At 32.1% G+C, this 15281-nt stretch overlaps 1 protein-coding gene across 2 annotated transcripts in view; it reads right to left on the minus strand.

The window, feature by feature from the left end:
• Nucleotides 1-1644: 1644 nt before the first annotated feature.
• Nucleotides 1645-15281, minus strand: part of LOC136981934 (rho guanine nucleotide exchange factor 17) — a 65268-nt gene continuing 51631 nt past the window's right edge. For both annotated transcript variants that reach the window (XM_067278336.1, XM_067278337.1), the window contains 7 exons: nucleotides 9438-9546; nucleotides 8103-8189; nucleotides 5330-5397; nucleotides 5110-5258; nucleotides 4328-4502; nucleotides 4080-4247; nucleotides 1645-3029 (listed from right to left, as the gene is read on the minus strand). In XM_067278336.1, coding sequence (XP_067134437.1) covers nucleotides 2800-3029; nucleotides 4080-4247; nucleotides 4328-4502; nucleotides 5110-5258; nucleotides 5330-5397; nucleotides 8103-8189; nucleotides 9438-9546 — 986 coding nt within the window. In that variant the 3' untranslated portion in view covers nucleotides 1645-2799. The remainder of the gene's footprint in view (nucleotides 3030-4079; nucleotides 4248-4327; nucleotides 4503-5109; nucleotides 5259-5329; nucleotides 5398-8102; nucleotides 8190-9437; nucleotides 9547-15281) is intronic.

Genomic DNA, 15281 nt, shown 5'->3' on the forward strand with positions numbered 1-15281 from the left:
AAAGGCTAGTACCTGGTCTGTACAGCTCCTATTTGGTCGAAAACCAGCCTGTTCTACCGGAATGTTCTCAAAAATTGTATTGCTTAATCTGTTGTAAAGTAGTCTCTCTAATAGCTTATACATCACACTCGAGTGAAATAGGTCGATAACGCTCTGGTCTATCATTAGGTTTTCCAGGTTTCGAGATAGCTATGATTTTAGCTTGTTTCATAGCAAAAGGAATATTACTATCTTAATAATAATCATAGTTAAGTTTAATTAACTGTCTGCTGCTTAATTAATCTGTTCTTAAAAGAAAAATTATTTTGGTTAACTTTAGAAAAGACTAGCAAATCAGAAAAACATAATTTCATACGAAAAGAGAATTTTTTTAATTATTATTTAATTAACTTTATTAAATATTATCACGAATGAATGAATCTCTCCATTAAAACAATTGCCATTCACATAATAAAGTATGGTGTAACGTCATATATAATTCATTTACTGTAGGAAGGTCAGTCAAGTATAAGAATCATATTTAATTTATTAACGTGACTATTTTTGAACCATTTATGGATTTCATGAGAGTTCTGTGAGCAATTAGCTTGACAATGTCATGATTTAAATTGTAGATGATTAATGTTGTAGAATTTGTAGAGCATAATCTGGATTCATTCAAACATATATTAAGACAAAACTGAAATTTTCATTGAAATTGTTTTAAAGATTAACAAATTTTGGGCTCATTACAAGCTAATACATAAGAAGAATATATTGAATGAATTTTTTAAAGTTTTAGCAACAGAATTGTATTATAAATGGATGTTTTCATTAATAAATACCTTATTTTCATATTACTAAAAATATAATATAAATGTTAAGCTTAGTGGCATGTTTCTAAAAACAAAATGATGTCTTGAGAAATTTCATATAGAAAATTAAGGATATACTTAGAAAAACTTATTAAAGACTTCAAAGAAGCTGTTAAACCTTTCCCATTTGTAGTAAAATAAATTCAGTTTGGTGAGATAAGGCAAAACAACACATGAGCAGTCCACAAGAGAAAGGCTTTCTATGGGAAATGGTACCTACTTAGGTGTTAGATATGTGAAGAAACCCAGGAAAACTTCACTCAGATGGCCCATTGCTTGGGCACAAACCTGCCACTGACTTACCATTGTTCTCTGGTTGGGAGTAGAATAAATTCTTTACATTTAGAAGTCCTTCGTAATGAGATTGAATGTAAAAACTATAGACAGTGCTTCAGAATGTAAAATGTATTCAACTGATATTCAGTGGAATCATTGTATTTTTGAATGATAAAATATAAAGATGAGAGAGAGTCTTTATAAGTATCAATTTATAGCACAGAAAACTCGATGTGTAAGGTATTTATTTTACTATGGTTAATTTTAAATAAAGGAGCAAAGGAGAGATTTTAGAATAAATCATTTAAATTAAATATTAAAAATTATTAGTGAATGTAGTTCATTTGTCTGTCCTGTTTATTTTAGAATAGTAATGAATGAGTTTGTAGCAATCGTATTTGATTTACGATTACATTTAAATTGTAAATACGTAATGTAAACAGTAAAAATGTACAGAAATTAATCAACTCGTACTCCGAAATATAAATATTTCATCGTACGTTAAAACACGGCAAAATATTTAAATATTTTATTGGAAAAAATTCATAATTAAACAGCATTTACGATATTTAATATCGTTATCTATAGAATAATATATTATATTTGCATTTATCAAATTTCGACTTGACTATTATATAAAATTTCCGCAAATATATATATTTTCTTCCGAACAAATATTACAAATTGTAATAGCATAATATATATTTTTTTTGTTTATCTTTTTTTTCTTATTTTTTACATATAAAACCTGGTTATACATAATTTAAGCTCATTTTTTTTTTGTTGAATAACTTTATAATATATTGCACATAACAGAAGTAACATAAACTATATAATTTATATTATTTGCTATTATTAAACATTCAATCGCATGTATACAATTTGTATAAAGACTTTGACTCGTAGACATGAAAGAAAATCTTAATATTTATAAAAACTGGTCCATTCGTATTAATAATAATTGTAAATAATTAAAATTTTGGGATGATTTTACCTCACAGAGGCATTAAGGATGATAATTTCCACTTTCTTTTTAGTTTATTAAGTGTAAATAAGGTAGTAAAGCTTACATTTTGTGCTTATAAATAATGTTAAAAATAAATTATTATTATTTTTTTAACAATTTAAAACCTTTAATAATAAAGTAATTAACTTCTTTTCTCATTATATTAGCATACAACTTGAGAAAATTAGTGTTGAAAGAGAAGTTTTTTAAAAATTAATTTCGCTTTTCTTTTCTTTTCTTTGTTTGTAATTAAAAATAAGGTAAAAGTGGCTTAATTAGATTGATTGAATTAATCTCAAATTTAAATTTTTTAATTATTTGATTTGAGATTTAGTTTCAAATGAGTGAATAACTAAAGGATTTGGATAAAACGATAAGGTTAAAAACATTAATCAAATTTTGCGATGATGATAACAAGTGAAAGATATTTTAGTGTTTATGCAAATTTAAAATTCTTGGATTCCTTTAGAAAATTTGCTAATGAAATTTTAAAGTCCGAATATAAAATTAAGGCTTTTGAATAGAAACCCCAAAATAGCGAGACGGGAACGACGCAGAATAATTTCACATGTTACACGTTGCTTAAAAACTGAGATCAATGAATAATAAATTCATGTTTTAAAAAATGATAAGATGAATTTTAAAAACTATTAATCTGTAAAGTCATACATGCCATAGCAAAAGATGATTTGTGCTATCGTCGTGACCTAAAGCTTCACTAAAACCACTTTGGAAATCTTCGTAACCGTCTCCTCCGCTTATAACTAACAATTTATTGTTTTTAATTATTTCGTCGGGATTATCAGAATACGACAGTCTATGAGTATCGCGAAACTGTTCCATATCTACACACGTTAAGAATCTCACATGACCTGTGTGTCCTTGAGATATCCCTGAAAGTAAAAATTAAATAATTTAAAAGATAGGAAATTTAACGTCCATAAAAAATGAATATTCTATGAATTCTGTAAACCAGAATTGATAGTTTTCAGTTAATGACATATGAAGTAAAAAAGTAATTCTAAAATAGTATATTAACGACCAAACTTTTTATTTTAATATTTATATTTGGAAATGAAGATGATCTGCAGAAGAATTTGACATTAAGATATCGATTTTTTAAATTGAATTATAATTAAATTTGAATTATAGATGAACAATTTGTATAAAATAAACATGCCAACACCAAAAATCCAGCAACTTAAACACTTTACTAGACAAACAAACGTTTCCAACTGTCTTAAAAAGGACGTCGTTCAGTTTGAACCCACAACATTCGAATGGAAGTTTAATTAAAAAAATAGATGTTATAAGTTGCAACAGCATACATAACAGATGCCGTATATATATTAAATCAACAAATTTGAGGTTCCTCTATCCCCCTCACAGCACCGAATTGTTGGTGCTATGAGGGAGATGGAGGAATCTCGAAGGAACTTTGCGAAAGGATCTCAATCTTGAATGTTGCAGGTTAGAACCTGACGATGACCATTTAAGACAGTCAGAAACGTTTGTTTGTTTAGTAAAGTGTTTATGTTGCTGGATTTTTGGTGTTTGTGTGTTTATTTATATATCCACTTTGTATATTTTGTTTGATCTGTGTATAAAAAATCATATTCTTAGTTAGGATGTTATAAGGATGCAAACAGAATCATTAACATGTTATGATAATTCTTTGCATACGTAAATTACATTTCTTTAAAAAAAAAAACAGGTTTATTGTACTGATCTACAGATATTTATTGAAACAGGAATGATTTCCTGTAGAAATTTTCTCTTATAATGAAAATAATTATTTATTTTATAATTTTAAGATATGAAATGTTATAAAAAAAATATTCTATAGCATATAATAATCTCATAAAATACCTTTACACTTACTAAATTAAAATGTATTTTATAAATATTTAAACTAAAACAAGTTTATAATTAATTATACATACCAGAAATATTTATGTTGTCTAAGCAATTAAATACAGATGTGACATTAGATAAAGGCATTGTAAGTACAACTCCTGCACTGGTTCCGATCCACAGTAAATCTTTACAAGCTAGCAATGAAGTAATACGTAAACAGGCAGATTTATGTTGTTGTATTATGTCATCACAACCTGATTTTATATAATGAAATATGTTTAAAATGTAAAGAAAACAATGAAGATTATTTTTATAAAATTTGTATTTTGCTTACAAGCGAGCATTTTCGAAACTGCGGGAACCACGCTAATATCCGTTAGATATTCATAAGTTGTAACGTGATAAAGAAAAATAACAGGACTGCACTTAAGTGCAATCCATACTCCTAATCCAGACAAGACCATAGATATTACAGATTTCGTAGAATCTTGTCCAACTTGGATGGAATACTGAAAATAAAATAAAGAAAATTATCCTATAAAATTCTAATTACAATGAGAAATTATTTATTTTCACATTACTAAAATCAATGGCATTCTGACAATGTCTTGCCTCTGTACATCATGCTTTTCCTGCTAACAAGAGAATCGTGTCAGTCATCTATCTAACTGTTCTGGAAAAAATTTTTGAATTGAAATAACGTATAATTAATTGGGCCTCCAAATCCTAAGCTTTCCGTATCTAGTCTCGACTTTAGTCTAGCTAACTCCATTCTCGAGATTAAGGAAGGGCACACGGCCAAACAGATGCCAGTGGGAATTTATAGATCTACAATTTTAAAACTGTAGCCTAACAACATTCGATAAACCTGTGCTGTGCTTCTTAAACCGAGAGTTGCAACCTTTTTGGAGTCTAAAATTAAATGCTGGCCGACTCTGAAAAACATCGAAAATGTCCTGCATCCCTGCATATGTATATCAAAGAATTGTTTTATGATTTATTATCAGTAAGTGGTTTTATTTGTATACCTATTTTATATACCGGGAATCGCATAAAATTTTCTCGAGAGTTGCAAATGGAAAAAGTTTAAGAAGTCCTACAATAAACTATACTTACTTCGACTTTATGCGTATCCGTGTTGAGGACTTTGATAAAATTCTGACAGCCACACCACAATTTTCCATTCACGCCGAGCATATAAGTGACGGAAGATGAACCGTTTCCTATTTGGATCTTTTGAGTTTGATCAAAATTCCAAATTCCACCTTTATTTTATTTGAAAATTTTTTAAAAATTTATAATAATGCATATATAACTACAATGAAAAACTACTTACTATCTTTCCTTGTGTATATAGCTAGCTCTCCGTTTGCAAGCGATACAAATATCTGGTTGTCGAAGTACCTTAAATTACAAAATACGGAATTCTAATTACATATATAATTAAAGTATTTCAATGTCTAATTTATAGAATTAATTTAATTATAAATGTTTGTAGGAATTTTAAAGGAATAAACTTAAAAATTTTCTGTTTAGATGTAAAATAATTTGTGTGTCATTAACATTTTAAGTTCATTGAACATGAGATCAAACTAGTAGGGAGTTATGTTGTTATTTTACATCAAATTTTATTGATATTAACTTAGATTTTGCCAGAGTAAGCCCTATTTTCTGTTAAAATATGCCATTAAATTAACCATAAAAAGAAATAAATGTGAAATGCATATAAAAATCTGTTTGTCTAATTCAATTTTGGTTTTAATTAAAGTCCATCAAAACATATTTTTTCATTTGCTTTCATGTTCCAGAATACATCTCATGATAACCCGACTTTCCTTTTTAGGCTATTTGTCCATCAAAAAATTAAAAACTCCCTTGTTTTGTTCTGATTTTTGAAAGTTTTTCATGTTTTAAGGGATTTTTTAATTTTTTGACAATCGAGTATCGTAAAAACGGTGGTCGGGCCATCAGGAGATGTATTCTAGAAAATGAAAATGAATAAAAAGATGACTTAAAATAACTATGCACACAGAACCATTCATGGTGTGATAACAATACATCGTAAAAAAAGAAACGGAAAAAACAAACATTTTCGAACTCCTTCTTCATCAGGTTCTTAACCGTTCCTAGATGGATATTCGATTAACGAATCCCATTTAAATAACAGTTCGATCGTAAGTTCAAAACGATTTACAAAAAACTAGGTTGCGTGTACGCAACAAGTCGGCCTGTCCAGATACTACGAGCAGCTAGAGCATGCTGTGAATCAACTCTTGCCAGGCCAATGACAAAACCATCTCCTCTTTAAAATTTATGCACGTGGTTGTGATGGAAGATTTAAAGATGTGAATAGCATCTAACCATTTGAGGTGTTCATTGGGAGGCACAGCAAGTAGGAGATTGGCCTGGGTAAAGTCAGTTACTATGTCTGGATCTGTTAAGTAAGTAGTGAGGGCCGTAGAGGTTCTCCCGAAGAACATCGGGCAAATATTCATCCACGAATATTTGCCTGATGTTCTTGTATTCTGATGCCCATGGACCGTTTAGTAGAGCCTATATATATCAGGACCCTATCGCATCTATTATCCCTTAAAGGGACACCTCAAATGGTTGGAGGATTTAAAGATGTGCATAGCCTCTATCACAACCATGTGCATAAATTTTAAAAAACGAGATGGTTTTGTCATTAGCCTGGCAAGAGTTGATTCATAGCATGCTCCAGCCGCTCGTAGTATCCAGACAGGTCGATTTGTTGTGCATGCACAACCTAGTTTTTGTAAATTGTTTCAAACTTATGATCGAACTGTTATTTAAACGGCATTTGTTAATCGAATATCCATCTAGGAATGGTTAAGAACCTGATGCAGAATCCAGAAGGGGTTCGAAAACACTTGTTTTTTCCGTTTTTTTCAATGTTTTATCATCACACCGTCAATGGTTCCATGTGCGTAGTTATTTTAAGTATTTTCAGTGTGGTGAATAGTTATTTAAAAAGATGACTGTTTGACAGATTTCTTCTTTAATTTTGGTTTAATTAATATTAAAAATTACCATCAAATGAATTTTACAAATTAGTTTCCAATTTGTTATGGACTTAATTACAAAATTAATAAATTTTGAATAGAAATTTTGAAGCTTAAAAAATGTTTACCAATTCCTGAGCTTAATATAACTTTTTTAGTTTTATAATCATAAAAATATAGGATTAATGTATACATCAGCTGTTAAACTACTTAATTTAAGGAGCTTTTGACAAAATGATGCATAAAATCGACATGAATACACTTAGTTTTATAGGCTATTAATTTATTTAATTATGGAATAATTCAGTTCCACGTTTAAGTGCATTACTATTTGGCAATAATTTAATCAGGAATGGAACTGTAGTATAGATAAAAATAGAAACTATGCTATAATTAGAAACAGAATTCAAATTCATCAGTCACAACAAATCCATTCATTCAACACTATGAGAACATTCCAAATTGGAAGCATTCCAGTAGTTACTGTATATAATCATGAAAGATATTTATAGCATCAAACTGTTTAATTAATTAATTACTAGTTTGATTTCATTGATAATTGGATACTTAATATAATTAACTAATAAGGTACTGTACAAAGGTCTTAGCCACGGACATCCACAGAGGGGCAAATGGGGCACTAACCCTCTCTGGGATTGAGTAAAACTTCCACAAATTATAATCCTGAAAGTGATCAGGACATGTAACCTTACACCCTCAACCACAAGACTCTTTGTCTTAAAAAACCGTCAAAAAATTAATTAAATATAAATTTATTGATGTAATTATTTGTCTCAAAGTTTTGCCCTCCATGGTCTTAGCCCTCGCACACAATCACGGTGTGTCTAAGCACATCACGATCGTGACCAACAGCTAAAATCTAGGTATAACCATTCAATCCAACTCCCAAATTTTTAACTAAAGTCAAACGAACTGCCAGATTACCAGGCTACAATAAGGCAAATTTTAATATTTTATTAAAATTAGCCTTAATTGAGTGGGATAATCTGGCAGCTCATTTGGCTTTCATTTAGATACAACAGAAAAAATTATGAATACCATTCAAAAACTTTTAAATATACCTACACTAGGCAAAATATAGGCGAAGAATGCTGAATTTTGGTTTTATTTTTCTTTATTCTGATATTTTCATTACAGCTATAAACAAGAATACTGAAATAAAAATAAGAAAACATAAGACATTTATTTCAATATAAAATTATATATAAGGTATTAACTATATAATGCTAAAACAGTTCAATGTAAGTCTGGGATTTATCAAGATTATACTTTATCATCAGATGTAATAACATGACAATTAACATTTTCAACATCAAGACACACAAAAATTCTTCATTGACTTTGCTTAAAACATTTTAAAATGCTAATAACGAGTAAAATAGTCACTAAGTCCGACCTTACTGGAGACGTGACACACGATCTCCTTTATCTCCCCACTCCCTCAACCTTTAACCACCGAAATTTAATAGCATCAATCTCCCTAATAAACAAACCTTCCTGAAAAATTTCAAAAATTTTTGACAAAAAGCACAGGAGTTATTAAGCTTCAAAGAGGGTAAAGAAAATAGTACCCCCCACACATCCATACATACAGATAAAACCCCAGAATTTTTTTGCATTTCTAGGTCCCGAGTCCAAAAATGTAAAATTGTTGGAGGGGTCATTTTTCGGCCGATGGTCATACTTTCCCTCTGTTATATATAAGATAGCTGGGAAAATAAAAATGTATCAGTAGTTATACTGGTAAATGTTAGATCTGATGATGAGACAGTTTAGTCTTGAAAAACATTTGATCTAGTAATTTAATGGGAGGCTGGGCAAATTTGAATTATGGAGCCCCATATACAGTGTTGACTTTACAGGAATTTTTTGGAGGAATCCCCGATATCCTCGTTTGGTTTTTAAGGCAACCTCCGGAGGGTTAAGTTTTGCGCCACACCATGCAGGCAATCTAGAATCCAAGGTATGGCACAAATTTAAATTTCGATATCCTTTCTACGGAACGAGTTTATAAAAGTTTAGGCCCCCAGACCGCTGCCCTTTATGTCTGTAGCATAGCACGCCACCGATTTGATCTCAGACTTCTTAAATTGTTTTAATTATTATGGTTAATATATTTGTGGAGCCATTTAATGATCAGGAAAATGTCTTATTAAAATTTTATTGTTACTAGCGAGGTTGCGGTCGAAGTTTTCATCTCTAAACCGTGAATGTCGATTGCCGCTATCTTGTAAGTGGTGCTCTACGTCCTCATTTTTAAAGATGAAAACTTTGGCTGCAATCTCGCTATTAATTTTTAAATCAAAACTGAAATTAGGCACTGATGATGATTATAAAATATAATAAAATAATTTAAAAAATTAAGGAAATAAAGATAAATTTGATTAAATTAAATCTTACCAACCATCTTCCGTACCCAACCACATTGTCGGTTGTTCGTTTTCTTTCTCTTTGTAGTATTCTTGATTTGAAACAGTTTCAACATTTTCCGTCTCGTCGGTCGATGCATCTGCACAGAGAAAATAATGTTTTAAGTAGTTAAAAACAATTGGAGCGATAAAACACGATGCAAATTTCATATAGTAAGTATTTTGTAAGTTTAAATTTGGCTTGATATCAAATTAATTATAAAACAGGCAATTGTCTTTATTAATTAATTTTATTTTATGAAAGTGAGTTCCGAGTTTGAGGAAATTTGAATCAATTTTTCTTTATGTCGTTGCGATAAAGTGAATTTTACACTAAATGAAATGGCTGCAATTCGGAAACAAAACTGTATTCAGTATCATATAAATACAGGTAAATATCTGCTTTATATATTTATGTATCTAACTATAAATTTTTGTTCTTTAAAGTTTGTAAAGTAAAAGTCATACACCTTATGTACATTGTATTAATGTAATGGAGAATTTCTAGTGTTAAAATGAAGAAATTAAACTGCTAGAAAGAAACTTTGCTTGGTGGGGTTAAGTAATGCATCTGCAAGGTAAGCGAGAGTTGCAGGTTTGATTCTTTTGTTCCAGAATATTTAAATTATTTCATAAATATTAATTATTAAATTTAATAAGAGATGGTACCTAAAGCCTAATTCTAGTACCAAATTAATTAGAATTTAATTATTAATAGTAGCCAAAAAATAGACTGAATAATTACAGCAATTGTTTGGATTTGATTAATAAAAACCAGGCATTGAGATGTTTATATATGTATATATACATATACACCATGCCGGGGTAAAGCGATAGTTGGCCGAGTGCCATAGTGGATGATAAAGTCGTCCCCAGTCAGCTCTGAATAATTGTGGATGATTATATCTAAATTAAATATGTCTGGAAGCAAAGGGTTGGATAGAGGTCTGAGTAGCATAACTGATGACCTAAATTTCATTTAAAATTTTACAAAAAATTAATTGAAGAAAACACAGTGATTCTATCTTTCATTCTTTTCATGCATCAAGGACAAACAGTTTTATGGCAGAATTGACCTTTTATTGTAGATTGTTATCTGCCTCAAAATGTTTTACATATTTTTCTCCTGGTTATTTAATAGTTTTATTAACATTAATTTTCATAAATCAAATCAAAGTTACAACCTACAGAAAATTGTACTACTGTAAGTTGTAATTTTGACTCGATGGCCTATAAATAGGTTGAAAACGTTTGTCTGTTCATTAAATTTGCATTGAATTCATGAAAATTGTTTCTTTCTTAACAGATATTTTCTCAACTTCTTTATTAATAAATTACTATTTTATATTTATAACTTAGAAGCAAAGAAGCTGTTAAGACTGGTGAATCTTAAATTGTTTAAATGTACAGTGAGTGATTGGTTAACGAACATAATCCGATCCAAGACTTTGTTCACTATCCAAATTGTTTGTTAACCGATTATCGATTTACCATAGGTTTTTATGGGAATTTGATTAATTTATTCTGGAGACCCCAGAAAATAAAAAAATATATACTTTCTTATTACATTTATTTATACGAAGGCTATTTTTTAAATAAGGTCCGTTTTTTAATAAGAAGAAAAATACTGTAAATATCGTTAAAATATATTTTTTTCCATATTCTACATGCTTTTATCTACTTTTCTACATAATTTCCATTTTGTTTAAACATTTGTCATACTGCTCAACAATTTTTTGAATTCCGACTTCAAAGAAATCTGCCGCCTGTCAAGAAGCCTAATCCACGACTGCAGTTTTCACTTCTTCGTCGTCGTTGAACCGTTGACCACCAAGGAACTCCTTTAAGTATCGAAACAAGTGAAAATCACTGGGTGCAAGGTCTGGACTGTGTGGATGATCGTATCGAGTCAAAATGATAAAGCACTGTTTAATCTTTTTGTTTTGTGATCGTCAGAAAGCAGTCTTGGAACGCACCGAGAAAACAATTTTTGATAATTCAGTTTCTCTGAAACAATGGTATACAATACCCAACTCGTACCACCTTATATAAGCAGCCTTGTTTAATAGAATCTAACTAACGTTTTCGATCGTGTTTAATGACCTTCTTCAGGTTAGAACATCGAAAAAAATCGAACATAAGAACGTTTAGCAGTAACGACCGCTCGTTTGGAACGTTTTAAGAAGAACATTTAAATAGGATATCGTGCGCCATCTCTACGTCAATGAGTATTAAATAATACAATACAAGAGAATAATGTAAAGATAGATAACAGACAGTGAACAATAATAATAATAATATATGCCTCGTGGGGATATTGAAAATAAAATACTAACAGAAGAATATGGTGCGTGCTGAACATCTCATATACCGAGGGAAGGGTAGGGGCTGTGCGGAGACTGACCGGCGGGTTCAGCGTAAGCTTCTGCAAATCCGCCTTTCTGGCGTTTACGTGTCGCCTGAGCGCCAGGCCGTAGATATTTTACTAGCCTCTCGGAAGTTTATGGATTGCCCTTTCTGGCTAGCTTTGTAGATATGCCATGCCTCTGTATAACGTAGGTGCTTTATGTTACGAACTGTTTGTATTAGTCTTGCTTAGGCCCATTCAGCTTGGACTTCCTAGGGATCTGCTAGGACATAAGTCGCCAGCGCTGTGCAAGGCTGTTCGTTTCTTATGTTTCTCTGATGTTCCGCTAGCCTTTCCTTGAGTGATCTTCTGGTGGCACCAATGTAAAATAATTTATTCTGCCTCCGTGCGTCCGTAATCGGGATTTTGTAAACTCCCGGGAGGGAATTAGTGTCCGGGGGGTCTTTATCAGCTCTTAACAGTTGGTATATAGTGGGACTCCTTTTGTATATTATTCTTTTGTTTGTAGCATTTCCTATGCGTCTATATATGCCGCTCAGTGCCGCTCTATAGTCCATCAACGTAAACTCCTCTGTGTTTAGGAGGTTTCTCTTCTTAGTGTGTGTCGTGGTGAGGCTAGTGATGGCTTTGTGACTGATCCCGTGCTTCTTAGCTAGCTTCACGGAGGCAGAATACAATATTTATTCTGCCTCCTTAGCTTGCACGGAGGCAGAATAAATTATTTTACATTGGTGCCACCAGAAGATCACTCAAGGAAAGGCTAGCGGAACATCAGAGAAACATAAGAAACGAACAGCCTTGCACAGCGCTGGCGACTTATGTCCTAGCAGATCCCCAGGAAGTCCAAGCTGAATGGGCCCAAGCAAGACTAATACAAACAGTTCGTAACATAAAGCACCTATGTTATACAGAGGCATGGCATATCTACAAAGCTAGCCAGAAAGGGCAATCCATAAACTTCCGAGAGGCTAGTAAAATATCTACGGCCTGGCGCTCAGGCGACACGTAAACGCCAGAAAGGCGGATTTGCAGAAGCTTACGCTGAACCCGCCGGTCAGTCTCCGCACAGCCCCTACCCTTCCCTCGGTATATGAGATGTTCAGCACGCACCATATTCTTCTGTTAGTATTTTATTTTCAATATCCCCACGAGGCATATATTATTATTATTATTGTTCACTGTCTGTTATCTATCTTTACATTATTCTCTTGTATTGTATTATTTAATACTCATCGACATAGAGATGGCGCACGATATCCTATTTAAATGTTCTTCTTCTAAAACGTTCCAAACGAGCGGTCGTTACTGCTAAACGTTCTTATGTTCGATTTTTTTCGATGTTCTAACCTGAAGAAGGTCGTTAAACACGATCGAAAACGTTAGTTAGATTCTATTAAACAAGGCTGCTTATATAAAGTGGTACGAGTTGGGTATTGATAAGTCACGCAGTCAAAGATGAGCTACAATGGTATACAAAACTGATCTTGAAATCTGTGGAAATTCAATTGATAACGTTGAAATCGTGAATCGTCGGTCCTCTCGAATTTTGTTATCCACATCAAGAATCAAATCTCCAGAAATCAGAGAAGGTCGGCCAGGGTGTGGCTCGTCATGCACATTAACTCGCCCATCCTTGAACATTCTTACCCATTTTTGAACTTTACTGTCACTCATAGCGTTATCACCGTAAACTTCACAGATCTGACGGTGAATTTCCGCTTTTGCCAAGTTTCTTGCATTCAAGAATCGAGTAACAGATCGTATCTCACAGTTGGCGAGAGACTCAATTTTCTTAAACATTTTAAACTTCTACAGCTCAGCATACAGACAGACGATATGGCTGCAGATGGCGCCAAAACGCGCACCAAGCTTGCTCGGAGCAGAAGCGCATGCATACTGCCGTGATTGCGCATTATTCTCACTTTCATTCACAAACGGACCTTATTTAAAAAATAGCCCTCGTATGTAATAATAAAAATACATACATATATATATATATATACACACATACATAGTCTTGCATTTTTATTAGATATGTTTTTTTTCCATTTGTGGGGGGTTAAAGAATCTGTTTAATGTCAATTGCATTTCTCTCTTTTTCAGGATTTTTCAGAAGTAATTAATAGCATTGTAATTGTAGAGATCTTTAAGCCTATTAACCTCAACCTGGTTTGGATGCCATTCTAAGATCATTGTTCTGACATTCTCCCACTTCTTCAAAAGATTTTTAATAACAGATGTTGGCATTAATCTTCTTTTTCAGAATAAAACATATCTCGCCGAGTTTCTTGGTGTTTTTCATTCAAGAGTTCTTGGCGTTCTTCTGTCGTCAGATCAGTTTCGGGTTCCATTATGAGCTCTTCAATATTCTTTATTTCTCAGACGTAATTTTTGTTACTCCTTTAGCTGCTTGAGTCTTCTTGATTATACTGCATCTTTCTTAGATAAGATTAAACTGCAGCCTACTGTGGACCTGTTCAACTGCCATACTGCCCAGCAACATCAGACATCTTCTGCCCACTAAAATAAAAACAGATGCAAAACTTAACGAGTGCCTGCCTCGCAGTTTCGCAAATACTATAAAAGAATTGCTTCTGTCAGAAAAATAAAAGGCTGAAATTAATTACAAGGGAGAGTTTCAAAGTTTGGAGGAAAACTATCCAATCAGTATATACCAGACATGGGCAAATGCGGCTCCAAGAGCTGCATGTGGCTCTTGCTGAAAGTGTTAATTTCTGTTTATTATTATTATTATTATTTTTACAATTTTATTATTATAATTTTGTGAAAATATGTTAATATAAAACAAATATTGAATTTTTTTAATAATATTTATATTATATAATAAAATTGCATGCGTTACCATACTATCCACCACGACAGTACAGAACTGCAGCTCCCATGCATTTTGCAAAACCTACATTTCGGCTCCCACTGAACTCTTGCTTGCCCATCCCTGGTATATACTGGGTTGAGCGTCGATATCGACATCTCCTGTGCTCCGAAAAGTTTTGAATTGTTGCCCTAAGACAAGGAAGACCAATTCATATTCATTATTTTACGTCACTTCTTCTTGTGTTTGTTCGGTGAGATGTTCATTATCCAAACATGTGTTTGTTGTCCGAACATAAAAATCTTTCGTGAAAGTGTTCGTTATCCAATTTGTTCGTTAACCAATCACCCACTGTATATTTTATTACACTAATATCTAAAACTAGTGTCTGAAAATGTTTGTTTTTCTCTCCTTTTTTCTTTGGTGCTCTTCTAATTATCTTGAGGGGAATGCGTTCACAATAACTGTGATCACACATCATGTTTGGTTGTTAGGGGGCCAAAGGTTATAAAGGGAAGGAGTTGGAAGAAAACTGACTTTCTTTCAGAGAAGGAAGTCAGATCGCAAGGACAGACTTTAATAATGAGGAACATAATCGGTTTCCATCTAGAAAATTTTGTGTAAAGGTGTAAAAT

Source organism: Centruroides vittatus, unplaced genomic scaffold (assembly GCF_030686945.1).
Source record: "Centruroides vittatus isolate TY-2023 unplaced genomic scaffold, ASM3068694v2 contig_799, whole genome shotgun sequence".
Lineage (NCBI taxonomy): Eukaryota > Metazoa > Arthropoda > Arachnida > Scorpiones > Buthidae > Centruroides > Centruroides vittatus.